The following is a 14,522-nucleotide window of genomic DNA, read 5'->3' as shown; positions in this document are numbered from 1 at the left end:
TCAAAGACTTAAACTAAAATAATGCGATATCAAAATAGCAATATCCTTGGAAACAGTATCTCCTACCCGCGTGTTCCTAATACCTCCTCCTAAATATTTAGCACACTAGATAAGCTAACGGCTCTGTAATTGAATATAACAGCGCCGGAGTTACAGCGTAATTATATGACGCAAAGGAAGCAAGGAAATCCGACGGCGTAATGAGGAGAACTTTACTTAAGTACTAAGTCCGAGTACTGAGTCTGGAAACTATACTTAAGTAGGTACTAAGTCCAGGCGCTGAGTCTAGAAATTAGATTTTAATGGCTTCTTACATAATAATACTTAAATGCTATAATTGGGTTCATAGATAACAGTGAATAGGAATGAAGCGCCACTGAATTTGTATTTTGATTGTACAGAAGTACGTGGAAGAATTAGATTTTTTTTGGAAAAGCCAAAATCAGTGAAAAAGTAATATTTTTAGAATTCAAGGCATATCGATTGGCATATGTTAACAGCATTGTGTTCCGGCAGTTAGAGGTAAGATAACCAATTCCTCCGTGGTTGAGGATTCCGGGTGAAGCTCGCTTCCACCTTCGGCCTGATCATCACTTACCATCGGGTGAGATACAGGCCAAGATAGTTATGGATTAAAAAAAAGTAGACTTCGAATGCGGTACTTATACCTACTTCAAACATAATTTATAAATAAAAAGAGTTATTTTAACGAGGTAGCAAAGTTAGGGGCGCGATGACATGTCAACTGTTAAGTTCGCGGTCTACTCTAGCATAAACTTAAAAGTTCTGCCACTGCAAACTGAATAGTGCACACTGCAACTGGTAGTCAAGAGAAGATTGAATTAATATGACAAATGTTATGTTGAACGCAGCGTATTTATAATATAATTGTGGAGTAATAATGTGACTCAGAGAAATGTAATTGCAAGTGTTGCCAAGCTTGGGACACTAATGTGGAGTTAAAACATTAACCCTCCTTAATAATAAAAGTTACTCCATAGTTGAACCCTGTTCTAACCTTTAACTATGGACGTGAAAAAATAATCACACTCCCATGGACGTCGGGTCTCACAGACCCCTATCTAAAATTCTTCTTATTTTCATATCTGAATTAATTTGAATTTATTAAAGAGTTGATATATATCTAATAACTATTAATAAAGGATTTAGTGGTAAATGTAATCAAATTTTAACCATCATTAATTATTTTTTTGCAAATTTAAAAAACTTAGACATTTTTCAGTGTTAATTGACTTGCCATCACATATAGGCTCCTCGATTACAGTCAATTATTAATAAATGAAAGTAATATTTTTTTCCTTGCTAATTAATAACCATGTAACATAAAAACATGAACGAAATTTCTGAAGGATATAAATTAAAAATTTTGACAAGGGTTAAAGTTACTAAAATTATACACAGTGGCGTAGAACACTAAAAACAAATTATCTCTACAGGCATGTGTCATCTTTCTTTGAGAGCTTTAATAGACAAAACGTACACCATTTAGAATCAGAATCTGCAGCAATGGTGAATTCTAAGACATCTAAACTCAAAAGAAGAATCGTCTACAAGTAATACCTTACTCCTAATATTTTCTTTAGATAGTTGGGCTAATAATGTAGCTGATGTACTCAGATACTTTCTGCCATTAAGTATTCTTAAACTAGAGCAATTTACTTAAGATTATAATAATATAATATAAAAAAAATATAGTTGACGAGTCACATCCATACAAGTATGTTTGTATAGAAATTATAGTCATCGGGTCTCCCAGGCCCGGACAAAATTTTGGATAGTTATTACTCACGTAATAAGTGCCGGAAGACGCTATTTTATGCCTCCTCGGTCCAAACACAGTTAAAACTGAAGCTACTGAGATGGTCGAGAGCAGCACGTGGCGGGAAGGTGTTTAAACCGAGAAATCGGAAAGGGGGGTGGGCCTCTGAGACCCGACGTCCATAGTTAAAGGTTAAAGTGACGTTTAGTATGGAAATGTCACTTTAAAACGGTGTTCAACCAAAATAATATGGTTCAACTAGGGTGTAACTTCTTTTAATAAGGGGTTAAATGTCGTTGTGCTTGCACTTATAGGAGTTATAACTCTACAAAATTAACCTACTGCTCGCTAACGTAATTAAAATGGAAACTTTCGAAAAGGTTTTTGTAAAACTCATAAGTAAGTCATAAAACTCATTTTTGCAAATAGGCTTTTAAAAAGCACTTATACACGTCCCAGTATTAACCCTACCACTGCTTTGGGACAATAAATAGGCCAGTGCAGAGAAGAAGCAGCGCAAGAAACTCAGTCACTATTGATTATGTGGTAGAATATAATATTTTAATTAATATTTCTTAGAAAGATTTCGGTATTTTTAATGAAAAGTGAATTATTTAGCCGCGATATGTGGTCTCATATTTTATTATTAGCATGTCAGCGTAATTTTACTTGAAAATATAATACATTATGAAAATATTATATTTCAAAGGCTAGCTAGCAAAGTAATTTCAATTTTCACGGTTGATTTTCTAATAACGTGAACATTAGTTATTTTCAATATAGCAATAAATTAAGAAAATAATGAGCTCATAATGTTTTTTGAAAGCAAAAACTAATTAATCAAATTATTAATGCTCATACAAACGGACAGCGCTTTAGCAAACTTAACTCAATTTAATATGTTAAGTGGCACTTGTAAACAACTTGCTTAATGCAAACAAGCACAATTCGAATTCAAAGTGTACTTCGGAATATATTTCCGTACATCCGAACTTAGTGAAACATTCCAACTAAAAATAAGTTATGTGAGCGAAATACTGGAGTCGGATGAGCGAAGTGAGCGGAGCGCGGTGAGCGGAACGAGCGTTCCTTAATTTCCATGTTCGCTTCTGCAGTTAAAATGTATCTTTGCGTTTGTTAGGCTAACCACAAAATGTTTTCATTTAAGGTGAATAAACTAGTTACTTAATAACATTGTTTACAATTTAACTGTTCTTTAAAAGTAGCACTTATTTATTTGGTGATTGTTCTGTACTGTTCAGTCAAGTTGTTTTTTTTGCGAACTAATATTTATACAATAAAAACTAATCTCTGCACATTTTTGAACCTTCTGTGGGAAATGTATTTTTGTCTTCTTTATAAAAAAATATTCTACGTTGTACATAAATTATTGTTCTTCCCACGGGAAATGAAATCCTTGTTACAAAATAAGTAGTAATACCTCTGGTAATATTATTGTACCTTGTTTTCTTATAATATCCGTTGATATTGGATTTAGGGAACCAGCTAGCGTAAATCACTCGGACAGACACGCGAAAACGACTTATTACATTTAAATTCTTTAAATAGGCTATTGAAATTTTCTTGTGAAATAACTCGCATTGAGATATTTTTAGAAAGTTGATAACACCATCGATCTTAGGCATGAATGAAACTCCAAACATATTGAAAAGTCAAACAAGCATTTTGATATAAACCAGTACGTATTTGAATATTCTCCATTATTTATTCTTCAGTATTAGATTCATATTTATGTATCGTTTTATATGCGGGCTTTAATCAACGGTACGTGTGGATGCGGAGATTACCCACTTGTTGGCAGCGCGGTAAAAGTGCGCACTGTCTAGTTTTTATTTCTTAACCAAGGATTTTTATTTTTTTTATTTTTTTTATTTAACAACTTAAAGACAATTTAGTTTTCGAATTTAGTTTTGTTTTTCAGTCAGTTAACTTTATGAAGATTAACTTTATAGGAGCGGAGTTCTATTACAACTAAATGTAATATTATCTAAATGACTATTAAGTAGTAGTAAGACTAATCTATCTATATAAATAAAAATGAATTGCAGTTCGTTAGTCTGATTAAAACTCGAGAACGGCTGGGCCGATTGAGCTGATTTTGGTTTTAAAATGTTTGTCGTAGTCCAGGGTAGGTCTAAACGGTGAGCAAATAAGGAAAAATTGCGATGGCTTATTTATTACCTTTAAGGCGGAACAGAGTTCGCCGGGTCAGCTAGTGAGAAATATCTGTTTGCTATCTCGGACTAATTTTAGAGAAAAACTTTAGTTTTGTCGAGCACATTAAACAGATCGGTGAAAAAGCTAAAAAGAACTTTTATGCCTTAAGTCACATTTCAACCTCGACGTGGGGTCTAACGTTTAAAATCCTCCGAGTAATATATTCGGCCACTTATTTAAGCTCCATTTGCTATGGTGCACCAGTTTGGGCTGACAGAGCTACTATAGGAGCCGCTCGACGGAAACTACTCCAAAGTCAACGCCTTGCATTGATTTTTCTTTGCAAAGCTTACAGAACTGTGAGCACGGAGGCTCTGCCAGTCCTGGCTGGTGTACTGCCGGTCGACTTAGAGGTACAAAAGCGTGCGGCAATGTACTTCACATCAAGGGAAAATATAACCTCCGATTTCTTAAATAGCCGCGATCGTTCTAAAATAAGTCGATTATTTGATTCCCGAGAAGTCGTTGAAGAAGATTTACTTAATGAATGGCAAAAAAGATGGGATACGTCAGTCAAAGGACGTCACTTATATAAATTCTTCCCGAATGTACGCGAACGTCTAACTAGGCGATGGTTAGAAATCGACCATTGCTCGTCGCAGTTCCTCACGGGACATGGCAACTTTAAACATAAACTTCACGAATTCAAACTAGTTCCGTCTCCTTTTTGCGAGTGTTCCACTGATGATGTCTGTCATGAGCAGTCTGCCCATCATATCTTGTGGGAGTGTGATCTTTGGAAACATGAACGTGATATAATGCTTAATTCAATACAACATACATCTGTTTCCGCAATTTATTACACCGATCTTGTCGCGACAAGGAAAAATTTCCGTGCTTTTATGCGATTTTGTGAAAAATATTATTGGCAGGTAGTTGCTAATTGCTCATAAGATAGGCCCCCTTAATTTAATTTATTGTCCGTGGTGCATAATCTTTTTCTTAAAGGTTTTTAAACCTTTGTTTGTCACCTGTCATCCGCTTTGCAATGGAGGGAAGTCGAACCTTAATTTCGAACTCCTCCTATGTTCTTCTGATTAATTTCGTTGCGGGTCCAATGACAGTTTAACTTTCCCCCGGGACAAACTTGACCTTCATTGGTTGGGTTTTTGTGGCGGTCAAGCTGTAGATCCTGGCTACACAGGAGTTGCAGTGGTGGGAACGAGAGGTGGGAATAGTCCCGTTTTAGTGAGAAATATAAACATCCATCTACATATACGATCGGTCAAGTAGATTAATAGTTATCGCAAGATGTTCATATTCATGAGTACGCATGTCTGTCGATCAATCAGTCACCTTACCTGTGACTGATTGATCGACAGACATGCGTTCCAAATGTATAAATAGGCATTTTTGCTTAACAATTTAGCGGTAAATCTATTTTATCTTGAAAAACAAAAGAAAAAAGTAAAATGCTAAACTTTTTTTGAAAGAAAGTCCCGTTTCATTTGTACGCGAAGTAAATACACATTCATACACGGATGAAATAAACTAAAATCTTAAATAGACAATAATATTATTATATCTAAAATAGCACAGAATGTGTAAAGAGCAATTTATTTGTAGAGCCACGCAATGTTGGGTAATGCTGCTGTCGAGAAATAAATTTTAATATAAAAATTCACTCACACATTCTTGACTTCATTGGTTAGCATAACATAGAGCATCTTTATTTCTTGAAAATAAATAATCAAAGAATCACACTTACTAGGTTTTATGTTTGTATTGATAACGAATGTATCACTTTGTAACGTGATACACGCCCAGTGAAGATACGCTTCAAAAGAAAAACGCAATTACTTTATTACATGTAGGCCATTGGATAAAAGGTTTTACGATAGCCAAATAGGCCTAATAAAAAGTAATGAAAACGTTTTTCGTACCTACCGAGGATTTCGGGTTTAAATTAAATATCCGTTAAAATCTTGAAATATTCTATTTATTTGAGTAAAAAAGCCTTCTTTGCATTCACACTTTTTCCTAATCCATTAAGATGGGATCCTTTTGATGGGATTCATTCAGAACTTCTAACGATCGAAATCTCAAAGGAAACTGAACTTATTTCTGTTATTGAGCTCAAAGTTACAACATAAACGTGCCAAAAACATCTTGTGTATTTTCCTTTTTTTAATTATTTCAAGCACTATTCATATGCAAATAAACCCATTTCGCGCGGAGAAATTTTAGGCCGTTAAAATTTTGAACAGAAAAACGTAAACAGACGGAACGGAACGCGTCGAGAACACAAAGGTCGCATAATCGTTTCCTAACACATGCATTAGTCACAGAAATGGAAAAAGCGGCACCAATTTGCTTAACTCCTGAAACAAAGCACAACTTTCTTCTCAAAAACGAATTTACATGAGCTACGTACAAATAAGGAGTTATTTATCGAGGACTGGCTGAACGGTTCGGCAGCGCGCGAAAAAGAAAACTAAAAATAAAAAAGAAAATTATTTTGACACCTGTCAAAACTTCAAAAGGCGCGGGAAATTATTTGGGAGTTATTTTAACGTTTCTGTGATCATGTTGAGGACCGTAGTTGTTATTTCAATGTTCATTGTGTGTTGTTATTGCTCGGATAATAACGAGCTTCTTGAGGACGCTCGTGCAAAGAAGAAGAAAAACCCAGCGAGACTTTGGGGTAAGTTAGATTAATTTAATTCAATTCGCTGCAAGGTCTGGGCAAAACAATCATCGTAATCTTACGGGATGCCAGCCACTTTTAATGTCGCGAAAGGTATAAAATGTTTTATGAGGCGTTTTTCTTTGTTTATGAAGAAAGTAAATAACGTTGGCCAGATTGTTTGTCGCGTCCTTACCTATAATAAACCTTATAATATTCCGGGTCTTTATTTGCAGGAGAGAAGTAAACAGGCCTTATGGCATAACTTTTGTTTTAGTACGCCAACTTGATATAGGTATTTGTAACTGTTATTTGCATTTCTGGACATAAAATATTTTCTTACTTGTATCAATAAACGGGCGGGCCGGATTAAGTACCTACTTACTAGGTACAGTTGTTAAGATATTTATAAGATAGTTACTAATTTTCACAGATATTTTTTTTGCCATTTTGTTCTGGAAAAAAGAAGGTAATCTAAAATTAAAGCACGGGATCGGTCGTTGTGGAAATCTTTGGGGGAAGCCTTTGTCCAGCAGTGTACGTCATTTGACTGAAACGAACCAAAGTTATTTAGTGTGTATCCTTCAAGATAAACCTGAAATTCACTCTTTCCTGTTTATGTAGTTTCGTGAGTCCCAAAATGAGGCATATAAAGGAGGTGGCAAAGAAATCACTTTTATTGGTAGTTTGGTTAGATATTGCACACATGAATCAACCTGATTGCCTGATAAGACAAAGGTTTCTTCAAGACACACTGAGAGTAAATATTGATGTGATGGTGCACATAGTTATAACTTAGTTAGTAGGTACTTTTATGGTAGGGTTTACTTATTTAACGCAATATACTGCCGCCTGAAATCTTTAACTAGGGTTTCGTTAGGTACCTTGTCATAACTAAATTTTTTGAATAAGTAGTAGATGTAGGTTACTTCCCTCATAGAACACCTATAAGGCTATGTTCACATGTAACGCGCGTTAACGCAGGTCAACGCGGAATTAAATTTATAAAGAGTTCACATGACAAGCGCTACCCCGCGTTGCGAGGAGCTCGTCAGTCTGTTTCGATAGAGCTTAGAAAATGGACGTCGAAGAAGCTATTGCGATGGAAGCGCGCGCTCATCTGAACAGTCAACGGACGTTACATAGCTGTCAAAGCGCGCGCCGCGCGTCAATGCTCATCGCCTGCGTCTAGAGACTTTTTCTCTGAGCGCCGCGTCAACGCTCGCTGACGCGCGATCGGATGTATGTAAATACTACGATGTCTAGTCGCGCGATTTGAAAACGCGCGTCAAAATGTTGCCATCTGAACATAGCCTTAAGTGCTCTTTTAGGGGTCTAAAATGTATGTAGTGTGCATTATTACAATGAAGTATCTTTCAGCAGCCGTCTGATCAATTTCATTTTGTTACAGCTATGATCCTACTCCTGGTCGTGGCAAAGGTGGCGGTCGTCAAGGTGGTGTCCTTCTTCCTCTTCTACGGGCTGTTCCAAAAACTCTTCTACGTCATGGGCCTGGTCCTCAAGTACTTCCTGAACCGGGCGAAGACCCCCAATCCGGTCTACGGAGCCCCCCAGGAGTACAACACAGTGGGGTACAGCTACGGACCTCCTGAGCAAGAAACCTTTAATGATCATGAGAATTTACCCAGTATAACCGAGCTTGGGGGATCTCTCAAGTGGCTGTTTGATAAGAATTAGATGTAGGTTTAAGTTATTTATTTAATTAAATTATTTATTTATTTATATGTGTCTCAACTCTTTTTACTATCTTTTTCACCCTGGTGTTCTAGGATTAAGTCGAGACATGCTTAGTTTTAATTTGAATAAAAATATAGTTATATTTTCCGTTATGCATTCCCAAAAAAAAAAATTGGCCAAGTGTGTGTCGTGCCACGCGCAGTGTAGGGTTCCGTAGTTATCCATTGTTAAAATAATATATTTCAGAAGCAAGCAATTACTTCATCTAAAGTCACTTTTAATATTTTCTTCGAAGGAATTTTTACTAGTTAAGAAATTTTATAATACATGAGTATTACCTACTCTTAAACCAAAATTCATCCCCACTTTAAATGTAGGGAAGCTACCCTAAAAAAATTCATTCAAAACTTTATTTTACCGTTTTATCGGCGTGATTAATATACCTACATACCCCCACAAAATTTTAGCTCTCTAGTCCCAATAGTTTCCAAGCAAAACCTCGGACAGACAGACAGACAGACAGACATATCGAAACTATAAGGCCTTGTCAGGACTACGGAACCCTAAAAAAGGATATTACACGTTCTAACGCACTTTATTTTTATTTGTCAATATGTCTGCTTTGCATTCAAGAGATGTCGATTCCAAAGTCAAGGTCCTAGGGGAATGCCACAGGGAGTTTCGCTTTTTCATTGGATCAGAGACTCAATCTTTCCTGGATTACTCTCCTGACCATTAAGGAGTAGCAGTGCAAGAAAATTTTGTGATAAATAACGAGGCTACAGTAACTATTTACTGTAGAAATGTGCTCTATAGCAATACTACACCCTCTACGAGCGTGTATGTCATTTGAATGTAATCCGCGTTCAGCGAACGGCTCGATTAGCCGCAACAATGCCGGCTAAAAGCCTGCTCGCGGCTAACGAGTGCTGTTGCCAGCTCTGTTGGAAAGGGCGGGACATTTTGTCAATTTGCTATCATCATCATCATCATCATTTCAGCCACAGGACGTCCACTCCTGAACATAGGCCTCCCCCAATGACTTCCACATTAGGGTGTCCCGTCGTTGTATGGGAAAATTTTTTTTTTGAGCTACGGTTACGCAAGAGTTGTCAAAAGTTGCGTTTTGACATATAGATTACGATTAGCATTAAATTTAATTAGATATCTGTCATCTTGAGGCCTCTACCTGTCCTTGAAAATTTTTAAAATTGCTATTTTAGGGGTTCCTAACATAAACTATAAATAATACAAAAATAGCGTTTTTATGAAATTTGAGGGTACACAATGAGTCACAGCAAGGTGTAAAATAGTTTAAAAACCAATAAATCTATAAATACTTTAAAAACAGAATTGGGTTTTTGACCAGAATTAGGCATTTACGCGCGCGATTTTAATGTATTCCTAATTAATCCATGGGTCAGCCAAGATATCGATTTAATTTGAGGATACTCAATTCCCTTCTCACAGCAGGTTAATAATTTTACTACGCTATTATAAAACAATGATTGGCATCTCTAAGTGGAAGCTAACAAAAATGGCAGTCAATTTTAGAAAATTAACCATAACTTGTAAACCATTTGTCCGATTTCATTACTTTTTTATTTAAATCAAAGCTCTACGTATGCGCTTGATATTTTGTAGTATAAATTGTATCGATAAAATCAACCTTTAGTTAGTAATGAAAGGAAAATTGATTTTTTTACATTGTTGTGATACTACTTTTTAAATCATTTTTTTACAAAATGTCTTATACTCTACTAAAAGTTTTACACGAGCCAAAAGAGTGTATTAAATTGTCTTTAATTTGATATATAACATGTATGCGTTTTATAACTAAAAATATTTTTTTACTTCCGTTGAAGTTCACCATTGATAAAAAACTGCGTACAGAACAAAAAATTCAGCTAGAAAGTTTATGTAACGTACATAAATGTTATTTATATTTAATAGTATGCTAAAACTATTTAACATGTCAATTAGTATTCTGTTTAAATATAATATTTTAAAGATTTTTGCTTAGGTAGTTTTTACCTGACAAAATCAAAAAGTATATAACTACCATATGTTTGCTAAATTTTAGTTTAAATTTATGCTAAAAGTATGTAACATTATGACAAAAAAGTGCGGTGTGATACCTTACAGCAATAAAACCTCAACAGAAATAATACCAACAGCCTCGCCGAAGAAGTAGAAAATTTGAGAAAAACAAGTCAAAATATGAATTCTGCTAGTTCGAACCAAACCTATTCCTCACTGGAAACAGTCTGTCATTGCCTGCAAATCATATCTTAGGGTTCCACTCCTACTGTTATTACAAAATAAAATGAAATAATTGTAAAAAAAAATATAATAGATGACAAACAGTGAAGGGCTGATTAAGTGATTTTTTGAGACATAAAAATGCCGGTAGAGCCCTTGAGACATTATTTTATATTTTTTTAATTATTTTTACGGTAATCTACATCTTATGACGCAACTTTTGAGGGGTCTTGTGTAGCGAAAATATAAAAAAAGATATTTCGGGACACCCTATTCCACATCGCAGGGTTGGTAGCGGCCTGTGCGGCAAGTTGCTATAGAAAACCTTCGAACTCCTCCTATGTACTTCTGAATAATTTCGTTGCGGGTCCAATAACAGTTTAACTTTCTTCAGGGACAAACTTGACCTTCAGTGGTTGGGTTTTTATTAACGGTCAAGCTGTAGATACTGGCTACACAGGAGTTGCAGCGGTGGGAACGAGAGGTGGGATTAGTCCCGTATAGAAAATGTACTGACAGGATAATTCGAAGTGAAAATGATGTTGTAGGTTCATGTATAAACGTGAAAATATCATAAAAGTAATTTATTTTCTGCGACTAGGCTACTATAAAATGCTTTTAAGCGCGTCCCAGTGTTACTTTAACCCTACCAATGCTTCGAGACAATAACTGGGCCAGTGCTGAGAAGAAGCGCAAGAAACTTAGTCCTATTTTCATAACTGGCTGATAAATCCAAAATGTAATCTATTCTAATTTTAATTTCAACGGCAACGGCATCTGATTTTTATTTCAACTTCTCACACACGCTGTATATTATTACTTAAGAGCCAAAGTGCTATCACGAGCTGTGACAAAATCGTATAATATGACCGCAAGCGCTGCGCAGCGACGGACGAACCGTGCTGTCACTTTGTGGAAAACGCGGTTGGCTGGGCAGCAAGCCGGCGAATTTTCATGCAATTTTATTGGATAACGACGCGGCGACGCCTTTAACTGTGGTAATTTTTTTCTTTATGGTTTTCTTTTGAACTTGAATATTTTGATGCTAAGTAGGTAAGGGCTTGTTCCCACGGAGACACGTTTTTTGCGGGAACTGTTTTTGCAGGATTCCGTGAACATCCCGTTTGAAGTGAAAGTTTTTGTAATTCAAATTTCAAACTGTGTACTTACTACGTGTGTTTATACGACATACAGTCTAGTTTTGCGGGATCCGGCATTCTTGGAACCCGCAAAACTGTATTGCCGTGGGTACGAGCCCTGAAAGTTTTTCCATAATAATATGTTCCCATAACAACTACCAAATATACCAAATCAGAAATGGTCAGTATATATTTGGTCACCCTACAACCCATCGGAAGCGGTGACAGCCGTCAGATTAGACCCAAATTGCCCGGGTCATAGTCACTCGTTTGTTGTCCGTCCCATTGACGCGGCGTTCCGGGCCATTCATTAACGCTAAAGGACGCTGGCCTGTAATAACAAAGTGCAATATGGTTATTGTTGATGAAGGGAGCTGTCTGAACCGGAATCCCGTCGAAGGGACGCTTTAGGGATCGCTTTGATCTTCAAAATAATAGTCCTGTACTGACTGACCTGTGTCATACTTAAATATTTGATGGTTGACGTCATTATAAGTTGTAGATTTTTTAAAAAAATAGAAAATCTTGTAAAATTTTTGACATAAGGTGACGAAAAAGATTAGAAAAAAAGATAAGTAAATTTTCTTCCCCTGACAAACGGTGATTTTTAGTTTCTACTTTCGAATGTTTTTAGCCACAAGGGATTAAGCTCTTGGCCTGCATCTCACTTGATGGAAAGTGATGATCAGGCCGAAGTTGGAAGCGAATTCACCCGGAATCCCCAACAACAACCTGGTTATCTTATTCATTTCCATTTCAAATATAATCACGGAAAAACGTATACTGGGTAAAGTATTCGTTTTTCAAAAAGCTGCATACAAAAGCGCGAGGCCTGATTGTCCGTAGGCTTCTAGTTTTCTCATTTCCTCAAAACCTCGTAACGTTGAGCTCAAAGATGCGATGTTGCTCAACTAACCGCGCTGATATTACCATTTGTAAACCACAGATGTTGCAGTGCAAGAGAAGTGTAGTAATTAAAGTAATATTGGAATTTTTGAAATAAACTTGAGTAAATTGGAACCACGGTCCTGAAAACGTAGTATGGCCTCCCTCCCACTCGGAGGACTTACGACCTGATGAAGGTCGCGGATAGTACAGGGTCGAAGTTTTGGAAATCCATCCATCCATCCATCCATCATCCATCCATTTTTGTCCAGCAGTGAAAGACATTAGGTTGAAAGAGAATCGGAGTAAGCTTCCGTGTTTATGAATCGGAGTAAAAATCATTTCTTGATTTCATCTGCATTATTTTACACTCTTAAACATTACTGTTATAATTTGCAAGAAATGCAGACTTTAGTCAAAACAGACATACATAATCTTGTAAGTATTTTTTTTTAAGAGGCCGACAATAGTGTTTGAGTATTTAGCGCTGCTTCTTTGGGCTCTATTACTGCCCTATTGGTTGGGCTTATACAAAAGGAGTATTATACAGCTACAATGGAAGCTAAGCAGATAAGTGTATCAAATAAGAAAGTTTCTTGTAAGGTGACGTTTGTTCAGATTACTATTTTGGTTGCACTGTGGTGCTCCTAATTACGCAAACAGCAAGGTGTTCGCGGCAAGCTCATCTGCATGCTAACGAGTGCTTGTTTATTTAACTAACAGCCAGCGAGACACTGATATTCGCAAGGAAAACCTCAGAGTACACTAAACTATGTTTTGCTAGGTAGAACTTTAGTACCTATTCATCATCATCAATGTTCAGCAGTGGACATAGGCCTCCCCCAATGCTTTCCACGTTGATCGATTGGTAGCGGCAGTCCAGCGCTTCCCTGCTACCTTTAGTACCTATTAGTTCGGACTAAAGCTTTGGGTTTCACAATTTTATTATGAGGACCTGGCCTGACACAAAAGTTGCTAATGCTTAATTCAATACAACATACATCTGTTTCCGCAATTTATTACACCGATCTTGTCGCGACAAGGAAAAATTTCCGTGCTTTTAAGCGATTTTGTGAAAAATATTATTGGCAGGTAGTTGCTAATTGCTCATAAGATAGGCCCCCTTAATTTAATTTATTGTCCGTGGTGCATAATCTTTTTCTTAAAGGTTTTAAACCTTTGTTTGTCACCTGTCATCCGCTTTGCAATGGAGGGAAGTCGAACCTTAATTTCGAACTCCTCCTATGTTCTTCTGATTAATTTCGTTGCGGGTCCAATGACAGTTTAACTTTCCCCCGGGACAAACTTGACCTTCATTGGTTGGGTTTTTGTGGCGGTCAAGCTGTAGATCCTGGCTACACAGGAGTTGCAGTGGTGGGAACGAGAGGTGGGAATAGTCCCGTTGACACAAAAGTTAATAGCCTAATAGGAATGGGGCGTTTCACGTCACCTATTGTAACACGTCTTGGGTTTGAGTCCCATTCGGTTGATAAGAACCAAGAGAAAAGTGGAAATATCCTGGTGTAATACATATAGGTTCTGAAGGGTTCTGGAATGATGGTCACGAATCGTCAAGCGTGACACGTCCATCCATAAGATGGGCATCTTATAGCTGAAATGACGATGAAGGGGAATATACTTAAGCAAGTACCTCTTATTAGGTACCTACTTCATAAATTTCTTTAACGGAAAATTGGTTCTAAAAACTTGTGACTGATAATTATATTACAAATTTTTGAAGAAGTGGATAACCTTCTGAGGGTTTATTAGTACCTAGGCTTTGACAAGAATTCAAATTAACATCTTCGTTAATTACGTATTTAATATCATCTTACCTATAACAATGTTATTACCGTCTTGTATGAGGAATATCTGTAATAACATAATCACGAAC

The 14,522-nt window shown here is 36.6% G+C and overlaps 1 protein-coding gene across 1 annotated transcript; it reads left to right on the top strand.

Annotated features, from left to right (window-relative positions):
- The first annotated feature begins 6,411 nt into the window (after positions 1-6,411).
- Positions 6,412-8,343, top strand: LOC135076594 (uncharacterized). Its single transcript, XM_063971025.1, has 2 exons — positions 6,412-6,662; positions 8,056-8,343. The coding sequence occupies exons 1-2, from the start codon at positions 6,545-6,547 to the stop codon at positions 8,340-8,342; spliced, it is 405 nt and encodes a 134-aa protein (XP_063827095.1). The 5' UTR covers positions 6,412-6,544; the 3' UTR covers position 8,343.
- Positions 8,344-14,522: the final 6,179 nt, after the last annotated feature.

The sequence above is a fragment of the Ostrinia nubilalis genome, chromosome 1 (assembly GCF_963855985.1).
Source record: "Ostrinia nubilalis chromosome 1, ilOstNubi1.1, whole genome shotgun sequence".
Lineage (NCBI taxonomy): Eukaryota > Metazoa > Arthropoda > Insecta > Lepidoptera > Crambidae > Ostrinia > Ostrinia nubilalis.
The sequence above is the reverse complement of the archived record's forward strand: the minus strand, read 5'-3'. Positions and strand labels throughout refer to the sequence as shown.

What these genes read in the sequence shown, in the direction of transcription:
- LOC135076594 (XM_063971025.1), top strand. Translation starts at nt 6,545, where the DNA reads ATGTTGAGGACCGTAGTTGTTATTTCAATGTTCATTGTGTGTTGTTAT. An exon ending in AAACCCAGCGAGACTTTGGG is followed by an intron (nt 6,663 to 8,055) that starts GTAAGTTAGATT and finishes ATTTTGTTACAG; the next exon opens with CTATGATCCTACTCCTGGTC.